At 44.0% G+C, this 17,160-nt stretch overlaps 1 protein-coding gene across 2 annotated transcripts in view; it reads left to right on the top strand.

Annotated features, from left to right (window-relative positions):
- tenm2 (teneurin transmembrane protein 2) overlaps positions 1-17,160 on the top strand; it is a 143,301-nt gene that overhangs the window by 119,363 nt on the left and 6,778 nt on the right. For both annotated transcript variants that reach the window (XM_026357023.1, XM_026357025.1), the window contains 14 exons: positions 4,632-4,778; positions 5,085-5,295; positions 6,088-6,207; positions 7,629-7,890; positions 8,164-8,431; positions 10,188-10,331; positions 11,523-11,772; positions 12,135-12,155; positions 12,305-12,534; positions 13,797-13,951; positions 14,243-14,344; positions 14,650-14,823; positions 15,093-15,730; positions 16,028-16,203. In XM_026357023.1, the coding sequence (XP_026212808.1) occupies positions 4,632-4,778; positions 5,085-5,295; positions 6,088-6,207; positions 7,629-7,890; positions 8,164-8,431; positions 10,188-10,331; positions 11,523-11,772; positions 12,135-12,155; positions 12,305-12,534; positions 13,797-13,951; positions 14,243-14,344; positions 14,650-14,823; positions 15,093-15,730; positions 16,028-16,203 (2,898 nt within the window). The remainder of the gene's footprint in view (positions 1-4,631; positions 4,779-5,084; positions 5,296-6,087; positions 6,208-7,628; positions 7,891-8,163; positions 8,432-10,187; positions 10,332-11,522; positions 11,773-12,134; positions 12,156-12,304; positions 12,535-13,796; positions 13,952-14,242; positions 14,345-14,649; positions 14,824-15,092; positions 15,731-16,027; positions 16,204-17,160) is intronic.

Raw genomic sequence — 17,160 nt, 5'->3', positions numbered from 1 at the left:
TCACTTCGGATGGATGAGTGCCAGATCCCTTTGATTCACCCGCAGCGCATTCAGACACAAAGTCTCATTTCCCTGTCACCACAAGCGCTGTGATTGCAATCTGATACGCACACAACCCCCCCCCCCCCAAAAAAAAAATACACACAAACACACAAAGCAACACATACTCGTACCCACATGCACGTCGCCACATACATACGCACGGGGGAATAACAGTTTATGATCTCCCCATTTCCCCCATCAGAAAGTAGGGCAGCTTTGACTGCAGCATCAGCCCAAGATGAAAGAGTTGTCAGGCCTCAGCTTGGCGCAAAGCACACTTCACTAGCACCAGACGCTCGGTGTTAGCTTATCTCAGCCTGCCTGTTGTTCATTTCAGCTCTGCATGATGTTGCTTGCATTTACTTTAAAAAAAAAAAAAAAAAGTACATCTCTTACCTTTTGCACGTTTTCTCCCACTGCAGACCATGGGAGCATGGTTGACAAAGCAGGTACCGTATCTGACTCTGGTGTTTTGTTTCTTAGCCTGTGGTGGTAGAAGCTAGCTGCTGCATTTGTGGGTTTTGGCCTGGCTTGGCTCTGTAGACTCTGTGGTGCTATCTGTCCGTAGATTAGGGTGCCAGCCTCAATGACGACTCCCTGCTTGCAGCGCACTCCCGTTTACAGCAGTGCACTACAGCAGGGTTTAGCTGTCATTGAGCCTAGATGTGTCGTGGGGTACTGTAGAGCCTAGTGTGGTATCAGCAGTGTTGAAGGGGCTGTGCTGTGAATGTGTGGATGTGCATGCGTGTGAGTGTGTTCTTCTCCAATATTTCTAATGTGGAAACACAAACACATAACTCTGCTCAGGTATTCGAGTCATGTATTGCGTAAACACAGCTGCTCCACATGAGGAGAAAATGAGGAAAGCTGTAAAGAACTTTTTGAGGTAATTGGTGAATTTCATAGGCCATTGATGCGAGGCCTTAATGTGTTGTCAAAAAATACAGAGCTTTTGAGTGTGTGTGTGTGTGTTTACATTTAAATATCTGTGGCAACTGCTGCAGCCGTGGTACAGCAGCTAATAAATTCATTTCTGTGCACGTGTGTATTTGAATGTGCGTGTGTGACTCAGCAAGCATACATTATTAATTCCATCAAACCCATCCCCTACCACCTAAAAAAAAAAAAAAAAGACAAACAGTTTAGACAGATCACACAAAGATAAACAGAATCATGGCGAAGGTTAAGACATTGATGCATATAGAGGAGGGTGCAGGTCTAGGGTGAGTTGTCTCACGCGCACAGTAAGAATGCTTAATAGATAGCCCCGCAGCTGAACCTCTGACGGGTTACATAGAGCGGCACAGATTGCCTGACAGTACGGGTCCCTGGAGCACTGTTCAAAGTGTCCTCTCACCCTCTACACTTAATGGAATAGCTCTCATTGTTTTATGAAGAGCCGGCCCAGAGAAAAGGTAAATCTCAGGGTTAAAGAAGGAGCAAGAGACCGAGAGGAAGAGTAAAGAAGAGCGGATGGAGACGAAGGAAAGCGGAAAGACAGGTCAAAGAACGTGTGGGCCAAAGCAATCAATGTATCTTCTAAGGTAGCTCGTTAGAATAGGAAAGAACAGGAGTAGATGAGTGGAGGTTTATCTGAGAAAGTGCAAAGTTATCTGGTCCATCTATAAGCAGGTCTTGGATTTATGGAGGTGACCTTTAGTGTATGACCTTTAGAGGAGACAGAGCTGCAAAGAGAGGGAATTGAGAGAATGGTGGAACTTTTTAGCGCAACGTCTCGACTTTGCTTCTTTTTCATACTTTGTTCTCATTCTTTGTGTCTGGCTCTATCTCTCACGCTCTCTTTCTCACTTCTTCCACGGAGTCTTACACAGTATCTTTCTCTATCCAGTCACATATCCTGACACCCACCCAGCCACCCACACACACACACATTGCACACCACACAAGAGTGTGTGTGCTGACCCATAACCCAAGGCAATTTCTTCTCCTTTTTAAGGGGATTTCATCAGAGTCCAACTACATTAGTGGGGAGGGTGGACTTAATAGTTTCTGAAATCCCACTTTATTCTAGTTAGTATGAGGGTGTATCGACCAGGCCCTGGTATTAAAGAGAGAGGAGCCTCGTGCCAGCCTGACCAGGCAAGCCGATCAATGCCCGCTATGGATTGTCCTGTCCGGGTGCTCCATAAGTATTTGGCTGCTTTAAATGGCAACTCCATTTAACAGGCAATCACTGGTAACTGCCTTTTGTTCCCTGTGCTCAATACTTGGGAACAATCTATTCCAGCCTGACTGTTAATACAGCGTCATGAGCAGTCCCCTGATGCAGAAAATTGTAATAATTAAAGATAAAAACCTTTGATTTGATTCCTCTTGTTGAGCTGAAAAACTTGGTTAAGCAGCTTCTCTGCCTCCCTTCCCTCCCCGTTGTTCGGGAATTCAAACAAGATGGCGTACTGTCTTTCTCAAAGTCCTTTGTTGACTTTCCCTCATCGCCTGGTGGTTGAGGCATATGATAAAATGCCAATCGGGGTGAAATGCCTGTTAATTTAGCCGCTGCCATGGTTTAGATTGCACTATTTGTATTCATAATGCATGACTTTATTGATGCAGCGATTTGTTAGAGGGTAAAATCCTACAGTGCAATTTGAGTGAAAATATGTTCATTAATCTACTGAGCAGGACTCAATGAAAAGCATTTCATATTCATAATCTCTTACTGGGTTATTTTGTCCTTCCTCACTCTGTGTCGGCACACTACTACTGAGTGGGAAATGTCAGGTCATATCTCTAGGGTACATCGTGCTGTGTGTGTGTGTGTTTGTGTATGTGTGTGCGTGCGTGCGTGCGTGCGAGTGTGTGTGTTTCTGAAAAAGTGTCTTTGCGTGCATGCACGTATTGTTTTATCAGTCAACCCTGTCTTTGCCTCCATCTCCCGTGGGTAGATTTAAGAGTGTCACATCCCGCTCCCTCATTTATTGAAGAGGAAATCACTGTGACAAGTTTGTTTGGGGCGCTTTGTGCTTCTGGAGAAAACATTGTCATTGTGTGTCATCATGCCTTTTTTTTCTCTTCCTGATAGATTATAATGTGGCAAACATACAGACTTGTGACTTGAGCTAGAAAGGTGTGATTTAGAGCGATACATGAAAATGGTCTGACAGGGCAGGAGCAAAAGGCCTTTTAAAAAAAAAGACATTGATTGTGTTAATGCAAATTATCAAATGGGAGACTAAAATGTCTTAGTGAGTTTCTACAAAGGGAATTACTTCTTGGCATTTAGTGGGTTTATAGCGAAATTATTCTAATATAGAAAAAATAATTAAGGAATAGCTTGACATTTAGGCAAATACTCCTTCATTTTCTTGATGAGCATAAGAAGATTGATACCACTCTCATATCTGTTCCCTCAATATGAAGCTAGAGCCAACACATGGTTAGTTTATCTTAGCATAAAGACTGGAAACAGGGAACTTGCTAGCTCAGCACTATGGAAAGTGTAAAAGTTATGGTCTTATAGAGGGCACAGCAAAATCCTTGACTCTCTGCTGTTAGTCTGATAATGTTGCAGCGGGTCTTCTGGAAGACACTGGCCCTGCCCAGGGAATAGCCCCGCATTTACAATCAAACCTATGAAACGACTAAAGGTTTTTTGGAAAGGTTAAATTAGAGAATATTACGTTCAGACAAAGCCAGACTAGCTGTTTCCCCCTGTTGCTGTAGGCTGTACGTTAACCAACTGCTGGCTTCTCGTAGCTTCTATTGTAGGTGGTATCACCTTTCTCCTCTGTTCTTGACATAAAACCAAAGAAGCATATATATTTTCCCTAATGTCAAACTGTTCCTTAAAATGTTCTCTGCTTTTCCACATATCCAATTATCAGATGATATTAATTTGCCAGGATGGCTCTTCTCTCTATAATCACAAATTTCCTTATCCACGGTGCCTTAAAATGTCGTCTTTTTCCTGCCTTAAAGTCACTCTTGAGTTAGGGGTGGCCTCGCTATACTAGTTACAGAGCTTACTTGGCTCCAGGGCCTTCGATTCTGGTAGGACTTTTTGCATAAGCTAAAGTGAAGGTTTATTAGTTCATAGACTGCCACCACACAGACACACTCACACATGCACGCACACTCACACACACACACCATTGAACATAATCTCATTCTCTCATGAGAAAGCATTACTCTCAGGCCATCAGAATCCCATTACCTACACTGAATCATAAGTAAGAGAGGGAGAGCGAGAGTGAGTGAGTGAGTGAGTGATGATCAGGCAAAGCGCTATCAAGTAAGTGAATCAAGTGATCTATCCACCTCTGTCCACACATGCACACACCTCAGCAACCATCCCAAAGGTGTAAACACGTGCAAGGCTGGAAGGTGTGCAAGAAAATTGACCTGCTGAATTAAATTGATTCTTGAACAATCAATACTCACAGTGCGAAACCATGTGGTTAATAAATTCAGAGTGAGGTTCAATGCTCTACTCAAACCATATGAGTGTGTGCGTGTTTGTCTGTGTATCTTTGATGATTAAACAAACAAGCATCACCCTCCCATCATCTCTCTCCCTTTCCTTCCCCCTTGCCGCCCTCCCCCTCTCTCCTCCTGTCCGCTCCTCGCAGACGGCTGTCCTAACTTGTGTAACGGGAATGGCCAGTGCACCATGGGACAGCAGAGCTGGCACTGTGAATGCCAGACAGGCTGGAGAGGCCCGGGCTGCAGTGTTGCCATGGAGACATCCTGCGCTGACAACAAGGACAATGAAGGAGGTAAACTGGGGGGGGGGCAGGAGAAAATTTAGAGTGGAGCCTGTTAGGTGTAAACCTTACTTAAAAAAATAGCTTGTGAATAAAACACAAGAGTCGAGAAGAAATAATGAATTGCAACAAGAAATAAAATTAAGATAGAAGTCTCATGAGGGGAGCTCTCACTACGGATGGCAAAATTAAACTTTGCTCTGTGAAAGAAGCAAAGATTAGCTTATTAGTGTACCACCAATTGAAATTGGGGTAGTTGTTTAGCATTTCTCGCTGTTTCCAAACCACTGCCTCATGGTTGCTCTTTGTGTTTCTCAGATGGACTGACAGACTGCATGGACCCAGACTGTTGCATCCAGAGTCCCTGTCAGAACAGCCCGCTGTGCCGTGGCTCCCGAGACCCTCTGCAAGTGATCCAGCAGAGTCCGATGTCCCAAACCCGTGTCCGCTCTTTCTACGACCGTGTCAAAATGCTTGTGGGACGGGACAGCACCCACATCATCCCTGGGGAAAACCCATTCAACTCAAGGTATGACAGGAAAACACACAGCTAGAGGAATTTAATTACATGTTGTTATTCACCAAGCTAATAGCCAGGGTTTTTTACCTGTTGTTCTCTCATTGTTTTTGCCAGTAATGTTAAAAAAAAGGATTTCACTTGCTTGTCCGATTGTACGTTAGAGGATACCACCACTTTGATGTTCTTAGAAGGTTTGACTGATTTGATTTTGTATGTGAATAAATATACGCCAAGAAAAATATCCCAACTTTAGATTCAATAACAGCAATATCAAATAGACTTCAGAATGGTTCACAGAGCCAGCCAAGACCTTAACAAATCCCAGAGCCAAAGGCAGACCAAGCCAAGATTCCCCCATAGAGCTGTGAAGTGCTGTCCATGGGACTGATTCTGCATATATTAACACATGCAGGCATCAGATGTCGCGAAGGAAATAACTCATCAAAGTGATGATGCTCTGAGATATTTAAATGTTATTCTATGTGTAGCAGTTCTCTAGGACGCAGCCGCTCGCTCGCGCGCACGCCACACCAAGTCATTCACGTACCGTACTCACGCACGCACGGATCCATCCACACTGTCATGGTTTGTTTCCATGATTGACGTGAGCTAATCTAGATGGCGGGGGTTGCTGATTGTTTCTAATTAATGAGTGGTGGAGGACCAGAGCAATAAATGAATGGGCAAATTGGATGATTGAAAGATGGGGAGATTAATCAAACCAGATGATTGATGGTTAGGAAGATTGGGCTGATAGATTGACTATCGCTCCCTCACTCTGTGTCTTCTGTCTTCTTCCAGTTTGGCATCTCTAATCCGGGGTCAGGTGTTGACTACAGATGGAACCCCTCTGGTGGGGGTGAACGTGTCTTTTGTCAACTACCCCCACTACGGATACACGCTGACACGGCAGGATGGAATGTATGTACAACATCTACTCAGCACGCCTTGCTGAAACCGAAACTACCTCACCACACAGGCAGTATTAGATTAGATTAGATTAGATTAGATTAGATTAGATTAGATTAGATTAGAGTAGATTAGATTAGATTAGATTAGAGTAGATTAGATTAGATTAGATTAGATTATTACTTTAATGACCCCAAGAGGAAACTAGGCATGTTGTAGCCACCAATAATTATATACAGCAAAGAAAAGGGGATTTCCAATCCGAGCAGAGTAAATGTATTTAACCACAACAGCCCAACTGAGAATTAAAACACTATCGTTTTCCTTAATGTAAATATATTAATGAAAAGCAGACATTTACATTACAGTGGAAAATGTGAACACAGTATAAATAATACAACATATCATGGGCCTTCCAGTCGAATGTTTGGCACTTGGTGAAAATTAGTCTTATTTTACTATAAAACAGTATGTTTCACTCAGTATAAACATGTTAGATCATAGTTAAACTCCAGTAATGGCCACTGAAGAATATTTAAAGACAACACTGGAACCATGGCCACAGGGTTTAGCTCACCTCACATCTCCTTTTTTTCCTTCTGCAGGAATTCAGGTTTCAGGCAAACTAGACTACTTTAACGTGACTCCTCCGTCCAGTTTCCCTCCACCTACCTGTTATATTGAATTCAAGTCTGGCTGCCAAGCTGTGACATGTTATTTCTGAATTTGATTCATTGGTGCTTCAGATTGACTCGCACTCATTCAATGTGCAGTTTCCGTGTTTCCCATCTCAGGTTCTTTAAACCTTCTTCTCTTCTTTTTAATAAATGTTTTCATTGGAACATTTTCTTCCAGTTAGGCCTTGCTGACGGTCGAACATCAGAACTTCTGCTAACATTTAATTGATTTTGTGTTTTAGGGGCAGTTACTTACCGGTTTCATGTACTTGTGGCTTGAATGAATATGTTCTGATTTCCCTGTCTGACCCTGTTTAGTTTTGATGAGTGCTATTTTCTTCCAGTTGTTAGCAGCTCTTGGCCGCAGCACAGACAGAAATGACAAACATGTCAGTGTGACCTTTTTCTACACTAATGACCCTTCCACAGCTATTAAACATACGTTGGTGGCCAAAGGTTAAAGGAGAACCACTGGTGTAATAAAATCACTTCTACATCAGTGTTCTAACATTGTGACATTCCTATTTCAGGCCTTTACCTGTCTAGATAGGTGTGTTGTGAAGATTTACTTTACCGTAATAAAATAATGTTTATTTCAGGTGCTTTTGTAGTTGAACAATTTCTAAAGCAGTCGAATAAATGTTTCATTAGAAGAAGAGAAACACTGACAGTGAATGAGCCCAAATAAACAGTCCATCTACCACAGAACTCCCCACCTGTACCTCATTCCCATCCTCTTCTCGCAAACCTCTCCAGGTTTGACCTGATAGCTAACGGTGGTGCGTCACTGACTCTGCGGTTCGAGCGTGCCCCCTTCCTGAGCCAGGAGCGCACTTTGTGGTTGCCCTGGAGCCAGTTTTATGCTATGGACACAGTGGTGCTTAAGACAGAAGAGAACACGATCCCAGGATGTGACCTGAGCGGCTTCGTCAGGCCTGACCCTGTTGTGATTGCATCCCCTCTCTCCTCCTTCTTCAGCTCCAAGCCAGGGGAGAAACCCATCATACCGGAGACACAGGTGCAGTACCACTGACCTCTGGCAGCCGGCTAATCTTCCTTCTGGTTCCCTAGCTCTCCTCCCACCCTTCTGTATGCCTGTCTCTTTTAGCTCTTCTTTCTCTACTATAGCTTTCCCCCTATTTGTTCCCCCTTTCTCTGTTTCTTTATTTCCTCCATTGTTTTTTTCTCTTTTGTCCTTCAGCCGTCAGTGGAAGCGTGACCCCCATTACTCCCTCATGCTCTAATCCCCCCTAATCCCCCTCCTCTGTCATCTCCTCTCTTTGTCTTCCAGGTGCTGCATGAGCAGATCGAGGTACCTGGCTCGAGTCTAAAGCTGTGCTACCTAAGCTCCAGGGCGCAGGGCTACCGCTCTCTGCTCAAGGTGACCATGACTCCAGCTGTAGTGTCCATGGGTCTGCTCAAGGTTCACCTGATGGTAGCAGTGGAGGGCCACCTCTTCCAAAAGTGGTTCCATGCCTCACCTAACTTGGCATATACCTACATCTGGGATAAGACTGATGCATATGGTCAGAGAGTCTATGGGCTCTCTGAAGCAGTGGGTGAGTAGAAGAGATGGATGAAGGAGAAGCTGTTGGGGGGTGGGGCATTTTTTTTTCTAGCACAGCACTCACTGAATAGATTAGAAACTTTGCCAGCTAGATGGAGGGAGAGAGTGCTAATTAGGAATCTTGAAGGAGAGATAATACACCAGAAACCCAGCGTCCGACCACTGTGCAATACAGCCGCAGTTAAGTGCTTTTTTTTTTTTTTTTTTTTTTTTCTCAGACGTCTATTTTTCATTGAGGGTGCTTGTGGTTCAGTCAGCCAGCCGTAACTGCGGTGAAGGGTTATTAGCCATCAGGGTGAGTTAGCAGTTAGCTACTGGAGCAGCAAGCAGGAGTCCAGGGGAGCCACAGTGCTATTATATTCCGCTGTCACAGTTGCTCACAGATGCTGTCAGCCAAACACTGCTGTCAGGCCACAGATGCAGTGGACATCTGGGGCTTCAGCGCGGGCTAAAATCATGAGGGGCATATTGTTTGTGAAATTACATTTACCGAAAGACCCCAGAGATCCCCTAGAATAACCATAACTTGACATCTCTCACAGTACATATAATATATACATGGTTTATGATTAGGTTATGTTTTGCTAACCTTGGATACAGATGCAGGAGTATGACGTTATTGTTTGCCGTGAAGCTGAAAAGGTGCTTGCAACAGCATTCTCACTGCGATTCAAGCGGGAGTTGACGTGTTAACACGCTTTTCTTATTAACAAGTAGAGACGCAGCAGCATCCAATGTACTGTGCATGCATAGTACATCCAGAATACGCCTCACTTCACTTTTTTACAGTCTGTACTTAATTGCCCATAATGAAAAAGTGAAAATGTGCTTTTTGACACTTTTGAAAAAATATTAAAAATCAAAAACTCATTTGAACTATGTAGCCAGTTAATCCAGGACTCTGTAGAAGCCACTAGCAGTTACAGTTTTGAGTTTTCTTGGATAAGTTTCTACAATCTAAGCACACCTGGATTTAGGGAGTTGATCTCATTCTTGCTGGCAGATCCTCTTACACACCAGCCTTGGATGGAAGGTTTCTGAAAGCTGCCATCTTTAGGTCTCTTGATTGGCTCAAGGTCCTAAAGCCGCACTGGTGTCACCTTGGCCGTATGCTTTCGGGCCATTGTTGTGTTATTATCATAAAGGAAAAGGAAAAGAGGTGTGTGCACTCTGGAGGACGTGTTCTTGAAGGACTGGGCTTTTCAATAGCCTTTTCATGGACTCCATTGAAATTCTAGACATATTGTGTAGGTGAGAAGGTCTAAATACTTTCTAAAGCCTCTACATATCATATATACATGCATACAAACACAACCAAGAGTGGTCTTAACACACACACACACACACAGTATCTTCATCATCCCAGTTCATTTATCTTACTCGTACGTTCACCCACATCAGCTGTGATTCTCTCAGCACATGCGAATGATCGTGACATAATGTTTCCACCAGCCGAGTTTTCACTGTGACAACTGATGTGACCTGCAGGTTTAAAGGCCCACCGGGCAATTCTATCCAATTAACAACGTTTTTAATTGATTTAGCAGTATGTGGGAGTGTTAGTTAGGTGTGAGTTCAGATCTTGGTACAGGTGCTAACTAGCTTCTCTGTGTATCACACGTTTCACAACTTAAATTAAATTAACTTTGGGGTTTATGCTCTAAGTTTTACATAGCTTATCTTTTTTCATCACTTTCCATCTATTTTTTTTAAGTGTTTCTTTTGTCTCTGCCCTTTCCTATATGTAGTGTCGGTGGGCTATGAGTATGAGTCCTGTGCTAGTCTCATCCTCTGGGAGAAGAGGACAGCCATTCTGCAGGGGTATGAACTGGATCCCACCAGTCTGGGCGGCTGGTCACTCGACAAGCATCATATACTCAACACACGCAGTGGTATGTGCATTACACCCACATTCTTCCTTCTAGTCTATATTTAGCCAGTTCCCCCATGTGTAACAAGTTTACAGTATTGTATATCTCACTAAACTTGCTATTGTTTTGGGGGAGGGGAGGGTATAGACCATGCTGTGCTTCCTGTGGTTCCCATGGAGTTGCCAGTTGCTTTTTTTTTTTTTTTTTACCTGTCAGTGAGGATTTTCACAGGAAGTGTTTGTGTTGTCTCACTTAGTTTGACTCCGTCATCCACTCATGCCAGCCCTTCTGAGTAAATGCGCACGAACCAATAAGCAGCAGCTATTGAAGCATTGAGGCAGGGGGTCCGGGAGTGGGAGCTGGAGGGACCTTTTCAAAAACTTGTTCAGGATGTCTGTAGCAGTGGGTGGAAGGGAGTCATTCTTGTAGCATCATCTTCTATACCATTACCTAGAATCTCTGCAGCTAAAAGCATAGGAATAATAAACGGGCTGATGCACTGATGTTCACCTGCTGTGACAGTCAATGTACTGATGTAATGGACAGAACTGAAGAACCAGCAGTGTAGAGAGGTATTTTTAGAAGTAAGGGAATGCATTCACTCCTTTCCAGTCCGCCTTCCCCTCATGTTAGCCTGCTGTATAGTGGTAAAGTGTTTTCCCGAGGACGGTGCGATGATGCACAGTTCTACAGTTTTAAATGTCCTGATTCTCAGCACATAGTGTTTATCATGTCATCCGTCGTCACATAGCATGTTGGCATACCATCACTTGCTCCTTAGCACTTAACAAAAAGTACCTTTGAGATGGATGGGATTGTAATTAGTTTGCATTTGGCATCAAAGCATTCAACAAATTAAAATAATAAACTTGTGGTGGCATTAGATTAAGAGTTAAGGGGTTGTCAACCTCTTGTCTGTATCGATAGTGATGACAATCCATGCTATAGACTATAAGATATTTTACTTGCTTAATTATTGTTTTCAGGGCACTATTGAAAATCCATAGGAACACCAAATACCATTAGACCTCATCCTTAGGGGATCATGGAAGTTCATGGCGATACATCCAGTACTGTACTGAGATAGTCATAATCTGGCTAAAGAACAGTTGTATAATGTATCAACTGCAATTACTACATACTACATTTTCTTTACCTCAACTAATTATCCCTGATGTACCTATGTTTCTTCCCATTTTCTCTCCTTTCCAGGAATCCTACACAAGGGAAGCGGTGAGAACATCTTTGTGACAGAGCAGCCCCCGGTAATCACCAGCATCATGGGAAATGGCCGAAGACGCAGTATCTCCTGTCCTAGCTGTAATGGCCTCGCAGATGGCAACAAGCTGCTGGCACCGGTCGCCTTGGCAATGGGCATCGATGGCAGCCTCTACGTTGGGGACCTCAACTTTGTACGGAGGGTCTACCCATCTATGAACACAACTGGCATCCTGGAATTAAGGTACATTTTAAAATCCAACGCAAAGATTACAATTATAGGTTTTGTTTTATTTATATTTAACACAGCTGCGTTTAAAAAGAAAAAAAAAAATGAATTGTAAAAAAGCAAGAAAGCAGAAAAAGATAATAGTTGCAGTACTGTATATACATAGAAGATGTAGGTGAGACAGTGGGGAAGGCAAGACTGAAGCAAAATCACATCCTCTACTAGTTTCCATTTCTCCAGGGGGCTTTTAGCTATGTTTAAATGTTGCTGTTCACACCTCAGCCTGCTGTGTGTTGCTCTCTGTAGGTTGCTCTCTGCAGACCTTGTGAATTAACATTTGTTTTGTTGTGCTTTTATTCTGTTTTTCTTCCTTGAAGGAACAAAGATTTCAGACACAGGTAAATTCCTTTTAATGCTAAATTAAGTTTCTTGTGCACATTACTGCAACAATAGCAACATTACCTGAAACCATCTTCACTGAAAATAGAAAATCAAGCTGTTCACTGACATAATAATCATAATAATCTTTTTTCTTCTGACACCTTAGTAATAACCCAACCCACAAGTACTTCCTGGCGGTGGATCCCGTATCTGGGGCATTGTTTATCTCAGACACCAACTCCCGACGAATTTACCGCGTTCGCTCTTTAACGGGAGGCCGCCTGCTGTCGGACAATGCCGAGGTGGTGGCTGGGACGGGGGAGCAGTGCCTGCCCTTTGATGAACGCTGTGGTGATGGTGGAAAAGCCACCGAAGCAACACTTATGAGCCCCAAAGGTGAGCCACCGATTCTTCTTCAAAAACGAGAGGGTTTGTGGCTTTTCTCTGTTTTCTAACTTGGAGATATTTTATTTTTGTGTTGTTGTTGGGTAAAAGAAGACATTCTCTTACTCTTTCACGTCAACTTTAGCAACTGACTATTCATTTGCTGCATAATATATCCCATTTGACAGGTGGCATTGTAACAAGATAACCAATTTTATTCACTTCCCCTGTCAGTGGTTTCACTGTTAAGGCTGATTGGTCCATGTAAATTGAGGGTCCATTAAAATTTCTTTAATCAGAATGTCCTTTTTTTTTTTTTTTTATTGTTTCCACCCGGTGACTCTAAAAAGCAGGACAGAAACAGAAGGAGGTTATAAACCAGGTTAATGTTAAACTTATTAATGGAATTATTTTTGTGGATCACTGGATCTTAGAACATTGTGACACCAAACTGTCAAAGATGTCACACTGTCACATTTCCTCAGTCAGTGACATAAGTGTGCGTGCGTGTGTGTGTGTACATGTGAGACTGCAGATGTTAGTATATACACTGTGTGTGTGTGTGTGTGTGTGTGTGTGTTGTTTGTGAGAGAAGATAGGGGAGATAGGCGAAGACAATGAACCACTGATTCCCTCTTACCTGTCACAGACACAGTCAGCCAGCACACATCGGCTCACCCTTCTCTGCCTCTTTCTTCACCTTCTTCTGCTCACTGTCTCTCTCTCTCTCTCTCTCTCTCTCTTCTCCTTTTCCCTCTCTCTCATTTACTGTGTGCCCTTCACTGTATTCGCCATCTGTTGTTGTGTATCTCAGTGAGTCTCGAAGTTATTTTGGGGCACAGTTGCCTTGAACAAACACACCTGCCTGAATACCTGCCGCCTGTTAGACCGACAAGGCTGACACCACTAGCACCACTGGTAAATGATAAAGAAAAAAAGAGAAAGGTAGAGACAAATGAAAAGAAGAAAGGCGGGAACAACAAAAACAAAAAAAAACGCAGCAATGGGAGCTGCAGTCTACAATTGCCCTCTGGGAGGAGCTTGAGTTCAGCTCCGCATCCTGATGACTCATCACAAAACTAACACTTCAATGCCTGTTCCATCACTTTGTTCCCTCTCATTTCATGAAAGATTGAGCAGTTGAGCTGTCAGGGCTGCTATCCGTTTTCAGCTGGTGGAAAGAGTGAAGTTTAATTGACTTAAAATGTCTATGCGCAGCCCGCAGTGTTTCAGTTATGAGTCGTCACTCTTGGTATTCATCTCTGCTTTGACAGGTATCGCCGTGGATAAGAACGGGCTGATGTACTTTGTGGATGCCACTATGATCCGTAAGGTGGACCAGAACGGCATCATCTCCACTCTGCTGGGGGCCAATGATCTGACCGCCGTACGGCCACTGAGCTGTGACACCAGCATGGACGTCAGCCAGGTAGGAGGAAGTGGAGACGAGATGAGGTGACGGTGTGATAGATGGTGATCTAACAGCCCCTTGAGTGCTGAGCTATGGCAACTGTGTGGAAAGAAGCCAGCCACGAGGTCAGGGAGAGACTGATTTAGGGAGGGATTAAAGAGTCCGTGGATAAATGATTGGATGAAAAGAGAGTGAGGAGTGCACTCGCTTCAAAAAATGAAGAAAGGACTTGTCTGAACCTTGGCGTCCTTTCAAAACATCTCCCTCAGCTCAGATGTGTCATGTGCACCTTTTCTTTGTGCCTACCAGGTGCGTCTCGAGTGGCCCACGGACTTAGCAGTGAACCCTATGGACAACTCCCTCTATGTCCTGGAAAACAATGTCATCCTACGCATCACTGAGAACCACCAGGTCTGTACCATGTGGAAGGATCACTACTGCAAACCACTTAGGGTGGACACTCACTATAGGATTTGACAAGATTTAGACCCAATTAGGCTTTCTCAAAGCAATTTAGAAGTAAAAGTTCAAATTCTAATATAGTTTCCCAAGTGTTGCAGTGGTGGCAACATTACTCATTAATTAAGAATGTTCTACTTTCCACTACTTTACTACTTCATAGCAAGTGTGTACTGTTTCAAAAGCAAATCACTCTTAATATCTATATAGTATTGTTGTTTGATCACAGATCTATCATTTTGTGTTGCTGGCTACAGGTGAGCATTATTGCAGGTCGGCCCATGCATTGTCAAGTGCCAGGCATCGACTACAGCCTCAGTAAGCTGGCTATCCATGCTGCCCTGGAGAGCGCCACAGCCATCGCCCTATCCCACACGGGCATCCTCTATATCGCTGAGACAGATGAGAAAAAGATCAACCGCGTTAGACAGGTACAAGATGGAAAAAAGACTCGGTTGATCTTTTGTTACAGTGCCATTCTTTTCATGACTACAGGTATAAGGAGCACAGCTGGTCAGGCTATGTGGGTGTTTTTTAAGATATCCTGAGACTTTTCCAGATGCCCACATTTACATTTTCACTTTTTTGTACTTAAAATTCTGTGCTTTGATAGCTCAAAAAGGATTTCTCTAGTGATACACTGTCTTTCAATGACTGGTGACTTTTTTCCATTTCCTTCCCATTGTCTTTATTTTCGTAGGTGAGCACCAATGGAGAAATCTCTCTCCTGGCCGGCGTTGCCTCTGACTGTGACTGCAAAAATGACGTCAACTGCAACTGTTTCTACGGTGATGACGGCTACGCCCCCGATGCTGGCTTGAACTCCCCCACTTCGTTGGCTGTGTCCCCTGATGGAACGCTCTTCATTGCAGACCTCAACAATATACGCATCAGGGCCGTGCGAGCCAATCGGCCTGGCCCTGCCGTCTCAAGCGTGGGCTACGGAGGAACTGCACAGTATGAGGTCGCCTCGCCACGGGAACAGGAGCTGTATGTCTTCAACGGGGAGGGGCTTCACATCCAGACAATTAGCCTAGTAACTGGGGAGCCGCTTTATAATTTCACCTATGGGCCTGATGGAGAGCTGGCCATGGTTGTGGACAACTGCAATAACACCGTTAAAGTGAGGAGAGACAGTCTCGGCCAGGGAGGAGGAGCTGGATTGCTCAGACTGGTGCTCCTGCCTGAGAATCAAGTGGTGACCCTGGGACTGGACCCCAGTGGCGGGTTGCGTAGCGTGTCAGCCATGGGCCAGGAAGTGGCTTTGATGGGCTACAGTGGCAACACAGGCCTCCTGGCTACCAAAGCTGATGAGACTGGATGGACCACATTTTACCGGTACGAGTGTGACAGAGGGCAAGCTGTTTATTTCCATCACTTTTCTATCTGAACAAAATATAAAAAGAATAATGCTTGCAGGTTCTTTTTTCATCATGCAGTTTTGCATTCTCTGGTTTCTTACCAGGGACATGACATTTCATGCAGTGCACTACTGCCCCCTAGTGTCAGATTTTACAACTACAGGCTTTTATGTCCCTTTTTGCACAGTTGTGTTTGCACACATTTCAACAAATACGCAGAGCAAGCCTGACCTTCCCTTGACAACAACTCTCATTGCAATCTACCATCTCCTAGATATGACAGTGAGGGTCGCCTGACCAACGTGACGTACCCAACTGGCATGGTGACAAGTCTCCACCGCGAGATTGAACGCTCCATCAACATCGACATCGAGAGCTCGAGCAGGGACGATGATGTCACTGTCATCACCAACCTGTCCTCTGTCGAAGCCTCATACACTGTGGTGCAAGGTAGAGACACACTCGGCACATACAGAGAGTGAAGGCGGCCGTGAGTTTCTGTGTGGGGAGAGAAGGGTGGACAAGTTATAGACACAAGGCAACTGAAATTAAAATGAGATATGAATGATGTTCATTAACACTATTGTCACTCACTTAAAATTTATGTAATCCTAAGGGTTAAAAACAGTCTGTTTATTATTGCTTCCATGCCTTGAGAAACACTGCTTTATCTTAGTGTTCAAAAACACAGTCGCCCCCGGTTAGAGTGAATACACGCCGGTGTGCCAACTCTAATTGAAAGTCTTGTAATTTTCACTCAGTTATGTGCATGCTCCGGGAGATTATCTTTCCTTCTCTACCCACATCCAGTGCTCTCTCACTGCTTCTCATGGAGTAGAATTACCAATATATAGTTGTTAATCCCAGCTGGGATCATCCTGCTTTTGAATATCATCACAGCAAAAATTCATTAACTCATGTAGCGTGAATCCTCCTCATCCCTCCAGCTTTCTCCTCACACACACACACACAAACGCATACACTGACATACAAATACAGCTCTCGAGCAGTTCCCATGATCCCTGAGCTTATTTGGTCGGTTTAGAGAAGAAGAAGTTGAAGCAGAATGATTGTCTTCTTCTTTCTTGACCAGTGTGAAAGCTGCGACAAAAGCACTAAAGGCAGACTGTGGACTCGGAGAAAATAAGTTGTAAATGTTTCAGTGATCCACCTGCGTTGCGGGAGAAGCGGAGAGTTGTTCACGGAGCTCTAAGTCATTTAAGGTTTCCACCACACTGTGTGGGTTTCAGCACAGCTCTCCGCTGACATACTCACTTAACCATCTCCCCCTCTTTCCACTCTTTCTCGCTCTCTTCATTAACTCCTGCACAGTGAATTCTCCTCGGCCCTCAAGCTCTCATTTCTCTCTAGCTCTCTCTCCGTCTCCCTTGCTTCTGTTTTATTACG

This window comes from Anabas testudineus, chromosome 10, assembly GCF_900324465.2.
Source record: "Anabas testudineus chromosome 10, fAnaTes1.2, whole genome shotgun sequence".
Classification (NCBI taxonomy): domain Eukaryota; kingdom Metazoa; phylum Chordata; class Actinopteri; order Anabantiformes; family Anabantidae; genus Anabas; species Anabas testudineus.
Note: the sequence above shows the minus strand (reverse complement) of the source record. Positions and strands in the feature narration are given on the sequence as shown.